At 45.8% G+C, this 19,386-nt stretch overlaps 1 protein-coding gene across 1 annotated transcript in view; it reads left to right on the forward strand.

Annotated features, from left to right (window-relative positions):
* LOC147732424 (uncharacterized) overlaps positions 1-19,386 on the forward strand; it is a 2,559,122-nt gene that overhangs the window by 1,719,508 nt on the left and 820,228 nt on the right. The window contains exon 75 of the mRNA XM_086954262.1: positions 2,450-2,595. Coding sequence (XP_086810388.1) covers positions 2,450-2,595 — 146 coding nt within the window. The remainder of the gene's footprint in view (positions 1-2,449; positions 2,596-19,386) is intronic.

A 19,386-nucleotide genomic window follows, 5' to 3' on the forward strand; every position in this document is an offset into this window, starting at 1 on the left:
CACCACATCCACCACCACCACCACATCCACCACCACCACATCCACCATCCCCTCCACATCCACCATGACATCCACCGCCACATCCACCACCACCACATCCAACACCACCGCATCCATCACCACCACCGCATCCACCACCACCACCACTCCCACCACCACTTCATCCACCACCACATCCACCACAACCACCACCCCATCCACCACCACCTCCACATCCACCATCACCTCCACATCCACCATGACATCCACCGCCACATCCACCACCACATTCACCACATCCACCACCATCACATTCACCACCACCCCATCCACCACCACCACCCCATCCACCACATCCACCGCATCCACCACCACATCCACTGCATCCACCACCACATCCACCATCACCTCCACATCCACCATGACATCCACTGCCACATCCACCACCACATTCACCACATCCACCACCATCACATCCACCACCACCACCACATCCACCACCACTTCCACCACCACCGCATCCTCCACCACCACCACCACTACATCCACCACCACATCCACCGCATCCACCACCACCACCGCATCCACCACCACCACCGCATCCACCACCGCATCCACCACCACCACCGCATCCACCACCGCATCCACCGCATCCACCACCACAGCATCCACCACCACCGCATCCACCACCACCGCATACACCACCACATCCACCATCACCACCACATCCACCACCACCACCACCACCACATCCACCATCACCTCCACCATCACCACCACCTCCTCATCCACCATCACCTCCACATCCACCATCACATCCACCACCACCACATCCACCATCACATCCACCACCACCCCATCCACCACCACCACCCCATCCACCCCATCCACCACATCCACTGCATCCACCACCACATCCACTGCATCCACCACCACATCCACCATCACCACCACATCCACCACCACATCCACCATCACCTCCACATCCACCATGACATCCACCGCCACATCCACCACCACATTCACCACATGCACCACCATCACATCCACCACCACCACCGCATCCACCACCACCACCACCGCATCCACCACCACCACATCCACCACCACCACCACCACAACCACCACTACATCCACCACCACATCCACCACAACCACCACTGCATCCACCACCACCACCGCATCCACCACCACCACCGCATCCACCTCCACATCCACCGCATCCACCACCACCACATCCACCGCATCCACCACCACATCCACCACCGCATCCACATCCACCACTTCCACCGCATCCACCACTTCCACCGCATCCACCACTTCCACCGCATCCACCACCACCACTTCCACCGCATCCACCACCACCACCACATCCACCACCACATCCACCACCACATCCACCACCTCATCCACCACCTCATCCACCACCGCATCCACCACTACCACATCCACCATACCCACCACCATCACTTCCACCACCACATCCACCACCACTTTCACAACCACCACCACATCCACCACCACTTTCACCACATCCACCACCACATCCACCAACATCACCACCACATCCACCACCTCCACCACCACCACATCCACCCCCACATCCGCCATCACCACCACCACCACATCCACCACCACCATATCCCCCAGATCCACCACCACCACATCTATATGTGTGTGGCTCTGTGTGTGTTTAGGTGCAAATGCAATGTTCTTGGATTTTCGTCACAATAAAATACACTGAACATAATCTTCACAAAAGTTATTTACAAACGTTTAAGCTATTGCCATTATAAATTACAATAACTTTTATTTAAGTATTAATTATTTACAAAATTAAAAGCCATTGTTATTTGTAATATCAATACATCTAAGTCACGTAAATACAACACACATTGCATTACAAATGCTATAGGTGTCACATTTGCAAAAGTTAAAACTATTGACATTGTAACTGACAAAGCTATTAATTTTGCTACTTTCAAAACCAACACATAAATAAAAAAAGTGTCATTTACAATACCAATAGCTCAAACTTTCCTAATGCGAGACCTATTGCATTTCCAATGCTTGTTTTCATTGCAGCGGGTGCTGCAGCCAGCAGCACCCGCCGCAATGAAAAACATGGCACTTGCGGCCGCATTGTAATGCCATATATGGGACCGCTGCCTTATAGGCAGGCGATCCCCATTCCCGGGATGATAGCGGTCTGACTTCAATCAGGCCCACAGTGTTGAATTAGGCAGGATAGGTGCTAACCCCAAAATAAAACAAGGCTCACAACAGAACACAATGGCCACGGGGTTCATCTAGTTACTGAGCCATTCGGCTTCTGCACTGCGACACTTGACAAGGTCAACTCTGTTAACTCGCTTGATGTGTGATTTGATCATTTTTTGCTCTGTTTGGTTATTGTATTTACACTGCGTCTGTCCTTAATATGATTCAAAGATAATTTCATCTCGTGCAGGGGAGGGAGGCGGCAAGGACGGTGCGCTGCGGGACACTTTTGCCTAGCTGGCAGCTGGGAATTCACCCCTCAAGGCCAAAACTTCAACCACAGCTCCTCAACGGAATGCCACTGGGGACAGATGTGCGCCGGAGTGTGCCCTCCAGGTATGACAATTTGCCACTTTACCAGATTTCACTGCCAAGCTGGAGTCAGTGAGAGGATGTGTTCTTTTCTCATTGAGAATGATTTACCATGCGAAGTAGAACTTCACTTGTCTGTCACTCACAAATGAGTCGTTTCATTTGTTGTTGTCAGATCGAATTTAAAAATCCATCAACATATAAACATAAATGATAAAAAACAATTGTACTACAGTATTACTAAAACGTACAATACAGTATATTCGCATCAAGAAGAAAACATGTATCAATAAATAAATAATCAATGTACACAACATATAAAGCCGAAATCCGAGTAGTAAAAATGTAAGAATGTTTTAAAAAGCAGTTTCAGTCCTGAAAGCGGCAGTGGATCATGCCTAACACTACAGGATGGGCTGAGAGGGACAGAAGGCCAGTGGATGCAGTTGAATCCACCACGCTGTCTACATAAATGTGGATATAGCAGTTACCGCTGGAGTGCTAGAATTGCTTTTGTAGATTCGTACTGCGTTTTCCTGGTTGGTGGTATCCCCAAAACTCGACACACAGGCGCAATCGATCGAGATCTGGGCAGAAAAACAGTAAGTGTTCGTCTGACTCTGAAAACTAACGACACAACTGACACAATTTTTATAGATGCGAGCCAAGAGGAAGTGAAAATGGCAGTAGTCAAAATGCCCTATCTAAACTTCAGGAAAAGCGACCTCGCGATCGTGGGATTGATATAGTAAGAATCGTCCACGGTTGTATTTGACAGCAGTATATTAGCAAGCACTGAATCGGGATAGACCTTTGAATGTATTCAGTGAAATAAATGCATTTGTGTTTATTGTAGAGGTACACTGTGTTTTTTATTGACTCGGATATAGAGGTCATTACTCCCTATGGAAGAGGAGGTATGTTTTTCAAGGGGTTGCTGACCCTTATCAGACACAGACACCTTCATGAGGATTGCTGAGGTATAATTGAGTCAAAAAGGCGCAACCACACCACTTGTGCCACAGACAGATTCAAGGTGTGTTCCCTATTGACAACTAGCACTGGCAAAGCCAATAGGTCTTGCCAACGCTAAATCTATTTGGTTTGTCAATGTTTTTTCAGCCATGTTGCACAGCAGCACAGCATGATGATTTTTCTAAGTGTCATGATGTGGTTAAACAGTGGCGGCTCCTTGAGGGAGTGCTGCGGGGCGGTTGGGGGGGTAGTAAACTCCAGCATGAGGCCAAACCGAGTTAAGTATATAAATAAATAAATAAAACGAATTACACTGCGAGCGCTGCTATACAATAGGCGGTGCAGCAAGCGCAATGTAATTCATTTTAATTATATATTTATGTACTTAACTTGGTTTGGCCATATGCAGGAGTTTGCTACCCACCGCTCTCCCCCTCCCCCACCCGCCCCACCGCACCGCAGCACTAACTCGAGGAGCCGCCACTGCGGGTAATGCTGGTAGCTTTATATATTTGTTTTTAAATAAACAGAATAACAGCTACGCTGTTTATTCATAACATAGTATGCATTTAAAAAGAGGTATTTTTTCAACACATTTTCATTCTTTTCTTACATGCAAAGTAGGACTTTTGCATTTTGACACAGTTTTCATTTATTTAATAATGCAAAAATGTTTAAGTAATGTGTTACATTAGTAGTTAGATTTGCTTACAATTTTGTAAAATCTCTGTAATGTATCCATTACAAAAGGTTACTTGACCTGTAAACCCCTCTTTTCCCTCATTCCACGTGAGTGGGTTGAGGGCTTCCAGGTATGGCATAGTTCTCATTCTATTAAGTGATCATGCAAGTGTGGCATGACCTGTGATATGGACAAGATATGAATGCCTACATTGATAGTGGTTGTATGGAGTTCATAATGTCCCCTCATATATTGGCCCTTCGAAAGATAGATGTCTACAGTCCGCCTGTTAATTTGGTGAGAGTCGAGACACAGTATGGACAACCACCTCTCTCCCCACCGTAGTTGCAGAGTGACCCCCTATAAGTGATTAAATATATTGGACACCTTTCAAGTCGATAAGATCCTTCTGAGATCTTAAGAACTTGATCTATGGTCATACTATATGCAAACATGCATACAAAGGTCAGATCTGGGCACGTAAAAATGTATAAACTACAATGTTTGTGCATGGTAGGTACCCCCAGGGTCAACCTAGGGGTGGTGGGTCAGGTACTTATAAGGACAATACTTATAAAAACGTTTTTATATGCCCTGGGGTAAGTGAAATTGCACATTTCACTCCCCACATTGTAGTACAGTGCTTCCCAACATCGACTTTTGTGGTAGAGCACTGTGAAATGAGGATCTGCAAAATATTGATATACCCAGAACCCCTGAAGTCTTTCCTAAGTGTTCCAGGGGTGGCGGGGTCTTGTAGGTATAAGCAGGGTCCTTGTAAAACATGATTTATAGGCCTTGGTAATGAACAAATTGCCCAGTTTATTTTTCCATTGCAGATCCCCAGCCCATAGGTTAACATTGGAAAAGGTTATTAGCAAATAATTAGAGGAAGAAAAACCATAAAACTCGGATTAAAGGACTCAGTAGAATGGAAATGAGAAATCCATCAATATGGTATTGTTGAATGTATTCTACAATGAACAGAAATACATGTTAAGACTTTCTTGTCTGTAAAACAAAATTCACCACTCTATTGCTCTGCCTTTGATTGAGATATAAGTGGATTAGCCTGGCTGCGTTGAAGAGGTGATAAATGAACCCAGGGTTCAGGAAGCTTTTCTTGGAGGAGAGGTTGCTGGGCATAGGAATGCCAGAACCAGGGGGAGGGGTAGTAAATAATGGTGTTCAAGGTAAGGAGGAGACAAACCAGAGAAATCAGTTTTCATTTAAACCTCTGCCCGCTGCTCCGCAGCCCAAGGGTAGTAGACCTACGCAGATGAAGCCATCCTGTGGGCTGGTTTAGTTAGTTCTGCCCCCTCTGCTGAAAATTATGATATATTGATTTTTGGAGAGATTGTGCTTTCTGGGATATCCTTATGCCACACTTTGGAGGAAGTAGTCATGCTCGGGAGTGATGCCCTGAACCTCATTGGACAGGAGTGCCCTCCTAGTTGACCCCAGAGAACACTGAATAAGTATCTGAGAAGGGCAGTGCCTCTCAGATCTGCTTTTTGAACCCTAAGAGAAACAAAAGGGCCCCTGCTGAACAGTTTGACGTGCATTCACCAGGCCCTGCACTCTGAAGATTCTGCCTTTTGCACCATTTGAAACTGCAGCCCTGTGGATCAAACCTGCTTTGAACGGACTAAAGAGTGGACTCACTGCAAGGTACATGTTAACAGAGCTAACCTGGACCATCTCCACAAAGAATCCTCAGCCTGGAGTACTACCAGTGGATTTGTATGGGTTTTGTCCATGTTGATAGTGGGAACTGAAGTCCCAAACTTTCAAGGACCCTCATGGAGATTCCAGACCTTTGGATTGTGTTTTGTACACTTGGGACCTGTAAGAGGAACTTCAGGAAGAGGGTCCTTACAGGATGAAGCCAACTGGAGGGGGCTGCACGAGCCTGGCGTTAAATCCTCCAGAACAATTGCTAAATGTTAAGTTGTCCCTGACAGAGGCAACCACATGTCCAAAAGTGGTACTATTGGTTTCTAAGCACTAGAACGTGTCCAATCTTTAAAAATGAATATCTCTGCTTCTCTACAGTGGATTTTTTTGTTTTGGTGTCATATTAAATATAAAAATATTTCCTAATATTAGGTTGAGCCTGGGCAGCGCATGCACTGCTCTGCGAGGTATTATGTTTTCGAGCATGGACTTGAAGCTCCACCCATTCTCCGCCCATATTTTTCATTGGCTTGTGTCATTGTCCTTTGTAAATGCTGGGTTCTGATTCATTAATAGGTTTGTTAGGTCCTACTTAGTTCCGCCTTGTCTTCATTTTAAACCTCCCATGAGGACTGGCCCTTTTACTTCTGTTAATACACGGTTTGTCTTATTTAGTCTGTAAGCACTATTTTCTTTAATGAGTTTCTCCTACTGCAGGCACGACATGCTTTCCTGCCCCATTCAGCACACCATGCATGCTTTCAGTTTCCAAGCAGTCCTGAACAATGACGGCAGCTTCTTCAAAATGAAATGGGTCTCGCATTTACAACAGTTTGAGCTATTGGCATTGTAAATGACAATGCCTTGTATTTAACTGTAATTTTTCGAAACAAATAAATAAAAGCATTGTCATTTATAATGCCAATAGCTTAAACTCTCTCAAATGCAACACCTTTTGCATTGCAAATGCTTGTGATAAATTGGTGTTGAATTTTTATTGTGTCTTTTGTCTTGATTCTTTACTGAATTGGTGTTTTTAAATGCTTTATATACATGTCTTTGAAGTTAAGCCTGCCTGCTCGCAGCCAAGCTACCAAGGGTTGAGCATGGGAATAATATTTAGGACCTGTCCTGAGCCCTATAGCATGTTAGGGGAATTATCGCCAGTGGTAAATGCATATCTGCTACTACTAATAATCTACTTTCCAAAACTTCCACAGGCTGGACAGCATGCATCTCTTTTTCAAGGGAAGTGAAGACAATATTATGGCTGGGCAGTATCAAACCGATCTTGACGCAGTGAGACTCACAATTCATTCCCATGGAATCACTAGGGGTTGCCGCTCCAAAGACGCCTTAAACTGTGTTTAGTTTGAGCAGGTGTTTTGAAGAGGCGCTCAATGGTCCATATTTTTGGGGACTGGAACTTTATGTCTCCTCGTAAGACTTTGATCCAGAGCAAGAGCGAGAACAACTTAAAAGGGAGAAAGAAGAAGGAAGAGAGAAATGGAAAAAACACGAGAAAGCAGAAACTATAAAGAAAATAAAAATAGTGAGCTATAAAAAGGGAGTCTCTGGTGGTAGATTAAAGAGGCATGAAGTGGAATCAAGACAGCTTTTCCTCGCAATTTGGCACTCAGACCGTCAATAGCGCCAGTTGCGGCCTACTGAGCAAACTTTGGTCCCTCAACATTTATTCTTTTACAAATTAAGCACTGCTTCCTTGGGCAGGATGGGGAAGCTGGGATTTTTATCTAGATTTACCTACTCATCTCTAGAACCCCAAACCAGGTCGGCTGGACCTTTTTCCCTGTTCTAGAAGAATAATGGGAAGATTTACAACAGCTTTGAACAACTTCACCATCAAATCCAAATTAAACTCAAAGGACCACTGGCTTCGAACTGAAGTTTCAAAGATTTATTGCAAAGCCAAAAATAGTTGGACATACAAAATCTCAGCAAGAGGTTCAAAAAATAAACTGGCACTAATACAAACATAATTCTACGCAAGATTCTCAGACGACTCAGAATAAACAGCAAAGTCAATTCAAGTAATATTAGGCAACCAAGAACAGTCCCAGCTTGTAGTTTGGACTGCATTTCCAAAAAGCAAAAAGTAAGTGATTAGTCTGTCCCTACACTATTCTAAGGTGTCATCCCTACATAACATTCCCATCAGACAAGCGTAAAGGTGTCAGCGGTGAAGACTTCCAAAGAAGTACATTCACTTTCTTCGGGCAAATAGTCTAACTGTCGAGCTCGTTCTAAGATGCTCCTTCTTACACCCCACTCTGCCCTAAGTTTCCCAAGACTCTCGCTCTACAGCTTTCTACATCCTGCTCTGTCCGTTTCCTAGCTAAGATCTGCCCTCCATCCTCGGGAGCTGTCCCTAATACAAAATCCCAGAGGTACACCCCTCTGGCAGGTGAAGATCTTCCGATTTTTCCAGTATGGCACCTTTCCATCCAGCGTCCGTTGGTGTGTCCTTGGGTCTCAGGCACCTTCCTCGCTAAATGTTACACTCCCAAATTCTTTGGCAGCTTTTCTCCATTCGCGCCTTCTATCCTAACTCCTACAAAATGGACCCTTCTACCTAACAAACCTTGTGGCCCTGCACCTGCAAGCTGAAATACATGGAAACATCTCTACAAGCATTCGAAGTTACAATTCAACATTTTGCTGAGGACAGCTTCTTCCCGGAAGAGAGAAAATCTTTCCTTCTTGACTAAAGCTAACAAAAGAAAATACAGTTAGGCCTCTACTGGCTTTAACATGTCCCAGGCCTTTGCACGTTTAAAGACATTTCTAATACAACAAAACATTACATTTCACCACTATGGAGTATTGATCTTGCTTTCAATGTAAGCACTACCTTTCTTATTAGAAGCCTATATTAATTCACTCCTTAATAAGCACGTATACATTTCAAAAGCACTTCATTAGTAATATGACATTTCACATATGATTATTCTTCTACATTAGGCAACACGACATTTCGATTAGAACGCTACATTAGTCTTTAATTAATAAACACATCCATATATATATCATGCTGACTCTCAGCCTAACATTATAAGTCTAAACTACATTAGTAGACCCTCTAAATATGTGGGTGCTGACTACTCAGGATTATGGTGCACCCCTACAATTTTCAAGAATAACATGGCGCTCTCTCAGTTCCCCCCTTTGATGACCCGTATCATCACAGTCTACTCCACCCTTAGGGAAGAATCCATTTACACAGAGCTTGTTGCCATTCTCCCTCTTCTGAGTAACTCCATGTTCTTCAAACTTTGATATTGATTGTCCTGCAGTCTCTCCATCCTCCTCTCTTGCATTCTCGTCGATCTTTTCAGTCAGCTTGACTTATACCACTTGTACGCTCTAACCAGTCTCCACAATCCAATCACATATCACACCACCATTATTATGGGCTTCAAAATGTAACCAAGAATACCTTTCCCAAGATTCGCAAGCCAACTTCCAACCTTGCCAAAACCCTTTACAATCTTCTCCCACACTGTCTCTTCAGTCAAGTCCTCAATCTCATAATGAATCGCAGTAATGTTGCTTATATATGTCTCCAGATCTTTGCTGTTGTCTGATATATAAGTGCAACATTCTTGAACCATTAAAAGTTTACAAACTCCTCCCTCTTTGTCAGAAGGACGTCTAAAGCAAGACAGTTTTGTAAAACCATAGTCCTTATCGATAACATCTCACCCTCAACCAACACTAAGGACTTAGCTGTATTCATGGATAATTCATCTACAACAGTCGCCAACCTTCGAATTTTCATGTCATTCAGAATCACTCCCAAGGTGGGTATCATTGCTCCAAAAATATCTCCAACTATAGCTCCTGCACTTTCACCTCGCTTCACTATCACATGTTGTCCTCCTTCGATCAAGTCTAAATCTTCTATATGGTAAATCTTGGGGAAAATGATTGCTAAATAATACGTTCCGTACCATTTCTCAGGCAATCGCACATAAGCATTCCTTCCACAAACAAAATACACCATCGGAATCACTTGTACCATGCTCTGCAAAAAATCCTTTGCATAATACTCCAAAGAGAAAGTATGCTTACACGTGGTATGACCTACGTTGACATTCTCATAACATGTCTGTGGTCTGTGAATGCACAACTTCCCTTTCTGTACTTCATCCAAAGCTATTGGACCAAAACTCCCTTTATACTTGTGCAACTTCTCTTCGTCTGTCCAATCTACTTTGCCTTGTCCTGAATCTCGCAACTGTTTTTGTTTCCGATATTTATCTTCTACCTGATCAATGAATTTCTTCTCTGTATCTGACAGCAAGCATGTCAGATTATGACGATGTGCATAAGCTGTATCTAACTCCTGGGTTGGAATAAAATACGTTCCAAGCCTGTCCTCTGATTTGTAATAATCCTACTTGTTCAAATGCTTATATGCCGGCACCGCATCATAATTCAAAAAGAAATACTCAAAATGATTGCGACCATAAAATATGCTAAGCAGCAAACTAGATGAAATTCCATATGTCAATGGAAGATGGTGATGTCTAATACCCTCACTACAGAAGTAGGCAATTGCATGCACACACAGAAATCTTTCTCATCCATTGCATCAATATACTCATACAACAACTTTGCATACGCATTAAGCTTGAAATTAGCCTTAGACAGAGCTGCATGTAATCTACGACTCTCTTCTAGCAGCAAAGCTCTGTCCTGTCCTACCTTGACCTCTTCTTTGTTAGGTGTGGTAGGTCTAGGTGTTTCCTCAACCTCCACTGCCTGCCTGCTCATGTGGTACTAAATACAATACTACAACCACTAAAATAATAAAGAGTATAACTCCTCCTATAAGTGTGCCTACAATTACAATGCACCTAGCCCTACGATTCGGGTCTCCAGCCTCCATGGTCCAAAGACGTGCTCTTCAATATAGTCGTTCAATGGCAGAATTCAAAAGTCTTTTCCTTCTTCCTGTAGAAGAACTCAAACCACACCTCAGAGGCTGAAAGTCCCCTTTTATTTTCAGTTCCTTATTTAAAGCGAGCAACAGACAACCTTAACCCTTCGCCGTCCTCTATGGGAAGTCCCTAAATGTCTTCTTCTTCCTCCCGGACCTAGGTTATTTACAGCAAGTATTTACAAAAGTCTCAATCATCAATAATAAGAAGTGTTCCAACCGCTTCTAGCACATATTCCAAAAGTTCAAGACGAATAACAATGGATTCTTGATCTGATATTTCAGGGCCAAATGCAGGAAAAAGCAATCTACTCAAAATTAAATGACAAATTCTGCTCAAAATCGGTGGATTGGAACAGTGATGGTCAGTACGCCTTTGATCTCAAGTCCCGGCACCAAGAACAGCACGTCCAGTTTGATGTTAGGAATGTTACTGATCACTGTCATTGCCCTCACCCTCCCCGATCTCAATATGCCTGGCAACATTCACAGGGTAGATTAGGAAAGCCTTTAGGACTAGAAACAATCTGTGCGGATGTCTAGTCATCTGTCGTTGTTGAGTAAGTGAATTTTGAAGGAAATGGCTCTGTTCCGTGTCCTCGTTGGAAAAAGTTTCGGTAGATATTCGGTCGGAAAACCGCCCAGTCCGGGCGTGGCGTGGAATCCTGGTTTGAATATCCAATTAGATTAGTGGACGTTCGTACCTGGAACACGGCAACCGGGAAATCTAAAAGAGGGAGATCGACAACTACAAGGTTAGTTGCCTACGTTGACAAGACGGCGTACCCGCCCACAGATAACGTAGTTCTCCTCCCGGTCAATTCTTCTCATGGGGACTAATAAGATGTCTTACAACCCGCTAATCTAATTACTCAACAACAACAGATGACTAGACATCCGCACGGATTGTTTCTAGTCCTAAAGGCTTTCCTAATCCAGCCCTGAAGATTCGCATGCTTGTTCCCTGCGATGAAACACGTGTTGGCTGTTGAAACGGAACAATAAAACAGAAGTGCCCACACTAAGAATAGACTGTGTTTCTACCTATGTATTTCCATGCATATAAGTTTATTCTCGGAGATTGACTACATGTTTAGATTTATCTAATGTATTATTTACTAAGTGAAAGAAACTAACACTACAGTTACAATCTGATTTCACTAAATTGTTTGAGTGCAGGGGCAAAGTCGTTTTTCTATTGTGAGTGGATCAGCTTGCTGGTCCACAAATTGAGCGGTTCAGAGGTATTACAGCTCGCCTCATTGCCTAAACTTGTTACCATCTAGAATATTACCTTGCAGTTACTAAGGAAGTGTGCCCAGCAATTCTGGAAAACTAAAAGACCTCTTAGCTGTTTCTGTATCATTCAAAGGGTAGGTCCACTCAGGAGTCACGTACCTCTGACAAGGCACCCTCTTTCGCCTTGATCTTCTCAGTCCTCCACGAGCTGGCCTTTCCCCGTCCCGTCTGATTCAGACTCCTCAGACACAGGAGCAATATCCCTCTTGGAAACCAACCTCAGGTTCAGCCTCCTTGGCCACTGCTCCCCTGCTCTGCTAGTACTCCTGCTTTGCACATGTTCACCTTGTTCACAGTTCTCTTCAGCTGAATTTGGCTTCGGGTCACTTTCACAGTCACTTCCCCTTTCTGAGGCAGCCTCAGACTCACTTCTGATGTGACCCTCCTCAGCTTGATCCGTTGAGTCACCAGCTTCTTCAGACACCCTCACAGCTTGGCCTGTCCTCTCCTATGGCCCTGCCACTTCAGCTGGATCTCAAAACAACAAAGAAGGGAGGGTAGAGGTCATGGATAGAACCTACCTCCAGTCAATCTATATATAAACAACAGAGTTCTATCCCTATTTTACTGTGTTTTTTATTTGGTTTTTTAGTTATTTAGTTATTCTCGTGGTGTGTTTGTTCATAGCTAACTTCCAAATGTGGGGAAAGCACTATGTGTTTTTAAAAAACCCCTCACACACTATGAATCCCATAGTGTCATGCTTCATCATTGGGGGTCTTCCCGTCCCTCTTCGGTTTCCCCACATTTTGAGGTTAGCTATGAACAAACACACCACGAGCATAACTAAATAACTAAAAAAACAAATAAAAACCACAATAAAATAGGGATAGAACACTGTTGTGTATATATACGTCAGCTGGGTCTTCATTAGGGGGAGGAGCTGTTTCTTCCAAGGGCGCTGGAACTAGTCGGGTATGTGAAATATGCACCCAATGCAGTAGCCCACCACACTTCACAGCAGTGTTCGTAATAAGGATGACTTGATAGGGCCCCTTCCAACGAGCATCCAAGCAGCTTTTCCTTATGTGCTTCCTCTGGGAGAGTAGGGTCTGCTTCCTATGGTCACCCTCACTTTTTGCTGTGATTTTCTGGTTTTTCGACTTTAGTGTGGCTGTGGGCCTGCTAATCAGACCCACAGCCCAGCTGTTCTCTCTCTAAATTGATACCAGGTACTTTAGGTACATACCTGATTGGGTATTGGGTCACCTTTGTGAGCCCCTGTATAATGTACCATAGGTACCCAGGGAATAGGTGCATCCAAGGCCTACCAGGGGCTGCTGCATGTATTATGCCACCCCTGGCTGGCCATCCAAACTGACACCACAGGCTGATCACTCAGCTTGGGTAAGGTGGTGTAATCACCCCTTACTTAGATATAGTATACCTATATTTACCCATATAGATAGACACATGTGCACCTATAAGTGACTCCTATGGTAGGCCTCGACAATCCTGGAGGCAGAGTGCTTGGTTTTATGTGAGAGGGTGCCCTAGTATGAGCTAAGCCCCTCTGCAGCTTTCGGAACCATCTCCTTATAGCTGTTCTATGATATAGCCATACCATATACTCTTAAGTGCATTATAATACTCGCGGTTAATGCTAACTTTGGTATGGCTTTATCAAAACATGTTGTGTAAGGAGTCAAACACTTTGGAATACTACCCCCCCCCCCCCGCCAGTCCTGGCGGTGGGGGTAGTATTCCCCCCTACTAGAGGGAGAAGACATGTAGTTACTGCTTTACCTGGTTAAAATTAAACAGAGCCTCAGCATCACAAAATGGATGCTGCTGCCACAGACCCGAGTCTGACCTCCTGCTGCTGGGGAAAACTCCAGCAAGGGAGGCCTGGACAATAGGTTTCCTGTCGAGGGAGGTGCCGGCACCTCCCCAGACAACCTGTAGTGTATTGGGGCAGGGTGGGTTGAATGGAAAGATGCTTTTCCAAACACTGCCTGGGGCACACAGGGTGCTCCATGCATAGCCCGGTTCAACCCAGTTGCTGGGGCACTCCAGCCCTGCTCTGGTGTAAAACTGGACAAAGGGAAAGGGGTGTAACCACTCCCTTTCCAGGTCCACCCATAGGAGGGACCTAGCAGGTAATCCAGCCCATTTTCTTAGTATAAAGATAGGTGCTGTGTCCCCAGGACTTTAGATTATCCTGGAACGAAACTTTGATACAAAACTTCTCGACCTTCGACGTTCTATTCTGACTAGAAGACTGAAGACATCTCCCTTGTGGTCAAGGAGTGACCACCCTGTGCAAACAGGCACCACCAGTAATTTGCTGGTCTGCTTTGTCGACGCTCCTGCCAGAACCAGAAGACTCAGCCACACAGGAACTGGACTCTCAGACTTCCCTGACTCCGACCCATATCCACAGCAAAGCTGAGACTCATGGTGGACACGAGAGACGTGGGACCGGACACCCTGGACATCCTGCATTTTGCTAACTGCATCGACTCCTGAGGTAACTCGCAATTGTGCATTAGGGTACGAAAAGCCCCAGATTCGATCGTCATTTGCACCAAAGCTCAGCCCTCCACACTCCACGAGTGCCGCGTGGGGCCTGCTCTTGCATCTCAGCTCAACACATCTTCCTGGTTGCTAGCCTGCTGGCTAGTTAGCCCTCTGAAGACCTTCCTTTGAAACTAAACTGCTTTCCTGGTTGCTCCAGCTTCCCTGTAAAGGAGAAACTACCCAGACCTTGCTGGTCTGCACCAAAGCCAATCTTCACTTCCTGCGTGGATTGCATTTGCCAAGGCTTGTTGGGTCCAGTCTGGATAAAACACAGCAGTCAACTAGATCCTTTGTGGGACAGCTTGAATCCAGCTCCTGGTCGTTGTCGTCGACAACTCCTTGTCCTCGTGGCTGCAGAGACAAGCTTCACCTCTTCACCTGAAATCAACTCGACATCGCCTGGTTCCTTCCTGGTCACTGGCTAGTGACCCAGACTCTGTCCCCTCTGCTTTCAGGTTCTTCACATCTTCGATCCACCCTTGGATCCACCCGGACACTTTTCCACTCGTCGCATGCAGCACTTCTTTGCAGATCTCCATAGAAAACGACAACGAAACCCGAATCTTAACTGGCTCAACACCCTTAATCAGTCCAATGTCTTCTCCAGTAAAGTCCCACACCACCTGTGAAACTGACTCTCTCAAATTAAAAGGAAGCTCATCCACTGTCAAAGCAGGGTACATATCTATGCACACATGCTGATTCGGGACCTTAAAGGTAGCGTCATCATCATAAGTCTGCAATTCCACTCCCTTAGGGGTGCAATAGCTGGTACAATTAAGTTTGCACAGGAGGTCCCTCCCTTGAAACAAACAGGGCTTGAATCACACACCACAAATTGAAGTCTATCTGTGAGAAGTTGGCCTGGTATATGATACTCACTAGTTCTAGTGATCACCTTGTACCATGCCAAGTAACCCTTATGATGATTGGTTGTAAGTCAACCTTATAGACCAGCTATCCTAGTAGCGTGGACAAAGCAGTCTTAGGCTAAACTCTGTAAAGGCATGTGAAACAAGCTGTTTTACCATACACAATCCCCTTGAATACCAAATGAAAGGACACCACACAGATATATATTGAAAATATATATATATTTATTTACTACAAAATCCCCTATACTCTTTATGAGCACAGAAGCAAATGCGTTAAAACAAAACACAGTTTAAATATACAAAAGTTGCACAATATGGATGAGCCCTAGGGGCCACCTAAACCATATACTAAAATAGTGGTATAAGAACCACCTAGCTGAAAGGAAGTAGGCCTAGGGCCTTGGGAATCGCTGGAACTGTTCGAGACTAACAGTGAAGAAGTCAGGAAAGGCCCGCGGGACTCGGGTGCAGTGCGGAAAGTGCACGCATACACCAATGTAATGTCAATGGTGCGTAAAAGTTACAAAATGAGTGTTTAAGGAACCTTCCGGCTGACCTAGAAGGACAAAACTTTAGACCTAGGCACTAGAGGTGTGTACCAGTGTAGGAACACTGGCGTTGCTGAGTTACCTCACCCACAGGAAGCGGGTGCACAGGTGCGAAGTAGTGTCGGGTTTCGTCACGCAGGTCGATGGTGCTTGGAGCTGAAGATACTGCAGGCGTCGAGACGAGAAGAGTTCCTGTGGATCCAAGGGTGGATCTGAAGTGGAGAAGACCTGAAAGCAGAGGGGACAATGTTCAAAGTCACTAGCCAGTGACTACCATGGAACCAGGATGAAACCAGGCGATGTCGGGTGCAAACAGGCAATGAGGTGAAGATTGTCTCAGCAGCCACGTGGACACGAAGAGGTCAAGGACGTCCAGGCGTTGGTCACGAGCTGTCCCACAAAAGTTCTAGCTGTTGGCGGTGTCAGCTTCTTGATCAGAGCAAACAGGCCTTGGCTAATGCAAGCCACGTAGGAATCGATGCAAGCTTCTCACTCGGACCAGCAAGGTCAGAGCGGGTGCTCCTTTTTACAGGACCGAGGGCAAGTCTGGAGCAACCAGACCCGCAGTGTAAATTGTAGGTTTCGTCGCCAAGATGGCCGCTGACCACGTGGCAAGTGGCTGGGATGGCGCGTCGAGTAGCACGATGCAAAAGGGCCCCACGCATATCGTGGAGATGCTGGGGGGCTGATCTTCAGTGTAAAGGCTGCTCCATTATGAGGCTTCTGAAACCCCAAAGCACAGCGTCGAGGGTGCCTCGGGTGCTGCGCAGTCAGCTTCTCAGGGGTCTTTCAAGATGTCCGGTCCCACGTCTCTCAGTGCCTCCACGGGTCCCTTCTTTGCAGGGACTGTGGATTGGACTGTGTGAAGTCTGGGAGTCTGGGCCTTGTTGGGCTCTGGGCTCGGGCTCCGGCAGGAGGCGGCGGCAAAGCAGACTTCGAGTTGCTGGATGGTGCCTGTGTTCACAGGGTGGCCACTCCTAGGCCACAAGGGAGATGCTCTTCAGTCTTCTGTGAAGCAGAATGTCGAAGTCCAGTCGTCTTCTTAGTTTCAAGTTTATTCAGGATGATCTGAGGTGCTATGGCACTGCTCCCACTCTTATTCCCAATCTGAGGGGTGGATCACCTGCTAGGTCCCTCCTCTGGGTGGGACCAGGAAGGGGGGCGGTTACACCCCCTTTCCTTTGTCCAGCTCCACGCCAGGACTGGGGCTGGGAAGCCCCAGGACCGGTTTGGACTGGCTTATGCACGAGGACACCTTGTGTGCCCCAGGCATGTCTGATTCTATTCAGCCCTGTCCTACCCAATACACAAAATCCTGTCTGGGGTGGTGCTTGCACCTCCCAAGGCAGGAAACCCTTTGTCCAAGCCTCCCTCGCTGGAAGGACTCCCAGCAGCAGGAGGTCAGTCTTGTGTCTGTGGTGGCAGCATCCATTTTGTGATGCTGAGGCTCGGGTTAACTTTAACCGGGGTTCAGGTTATGTACATGTCGTGTCACTCTAGAAGGGTGGAATGCTATCCCCGTCGACAGGACTGTCGAGGGGATAGTATTCCAAATCATATGACACCTTACTCGACATGTTTTGATAAAGCCAAACCAAAGTTAGCATATAACCGCGAGGATTATAATGCACTTAAGAGTATATGGTATGGCAATATCCCGGAACAGCTAAGGGAGTTGTTCCCGACAGTTGCAGACAGGCTCAGCTCATGCTAGAGCACCATCTCACATGAAACCACGCACTCTCCCTCCAGGATTGCAGAGGCCTTCCATAGGAGTGGCTTATAGGTTACCATGTGTCCAGTTAGGTTAGATATAGGTATACTATATCTAAGTAAGAGGTGATTACACCAACTTACCCCAGCTGAGTGTTCAGCCAGTTGTGTCAAATATGGAGGCCAGGCCAGGGGTGGCACAATACATGCTGCAGCCCCTGGTAGGCCTTGGCTACACCTATGCCCTGGGTACCTATGGTACACTGTTACAGGGGCCTATAAGGTGAATCAGTTCCAATTGTGTATGTACCTAAGGTACATGGAGTCCATTTTAAGGAGAGAACAATTAAACTGGGGCTCTGAATAGCAGGATCCCAGGCCAACTAAGTCAAAAACCAGCTAAACACCAGGCAAAAAGTTTGGGGGTAACCATAGTCAGATATCCACCTTCCTACACTATCCCTGAACGTTCTTATCTTCACAGGAATCAATTCTGTTAGAGGATTTATCAGTTTCCTATTAGCAACACCTACAACTTGGATTGTCTGTCCCGAGAGGGGTAGGATGGGAACTACTGCAGATCTCACAGTAGTTCGGGTAGCACCAGTATCAACCAAAAAGGCGGTAGGGTGACCATCGAGATCAGCTTCCACAAATGGTCCCTTCTGGTCTACCTCCAGGACCACCCCAAGAGTGCAGTCCTCCTCCCCTCTCAGGCACCGTCAGGCCAACGGGTCCAAGTAACAATCATCACTCTCCTCAAAGAGAGGCATCTACCGGTAAGTCCGAGTCCCTGTCGATATTTTTGGTGGCTGGGGAACCTGCACTCAAGGAGTCTAAGCCCCCCCTTTTATCGACTTAGTCTTTGCCACTGACGTCACCGTCCCTGAGGTACCTGTTTCTGAACCATTTCCTCCTCCTGCTGCTCCTGATTTGCAGGATTATAGGGACACTCGCGTCTCCGGTGTCCAATCTGGTGACACTGATGGCACTCAGTAGTCAACGTCGCTACATCTACCCTTGGCATGGAGTCGTCCCCATTTCTCTTTTTTCTGACCATTCTGTTCCCTCCCCAAGGTACCTCCCCCTGATTGAACCTGACCTCCCTTGTCAGCAGATTGCAATTGGACCAGCATCAGCTTGTCCTCGAGCTTTTTGTGCTTCGAGTCGATTTCATCACTAGTATCTAGCATACCTCAAAATCTCGTCCAGCGGTTTGTTTTACCAACAAATAAAATGTTTCTGGATCATAAGACAGATATCAGGCCTCAATCCTAGAACAAACTTCGAAACAAACTGTCCCATGTCTCTAGGATCCATCACATTCAACCCACTGTACTGCTTAAAGACCTGTAATAGTCGTTCGTAGTACTCATGCACTGTTTCTTTAGGCTCCTGTACCGTCCGATCTATCTTGACCCAGTCGATATCCTGTGGTAGTACCTTAGATTTCAACCACGTAATCACTTGTTCATATTTTTTCATCATTTGTGGCAGCCTCCCTCTCTGGCTCCACAATGGGTCATTCAAGAGCGACCTTGCATGCTACCCACAAGTCTCCTG

This window comes from Lissotriton vulgaris, chromosome 2_1 (genome assembly GCF_964263255.1).
Source record: "Lissotriton vulgaris chromosome 2_1, aLisVul1.2, whole genome shotgun sequence".
In the NCBI taxonomy this organism is placed as follows: domain Eukaryota; kingdom Metazoa; phylum Chordata; class Amphibia; order Caudata; family Salamandridae; genus Lissotriton; species Lissotriton vulgaris.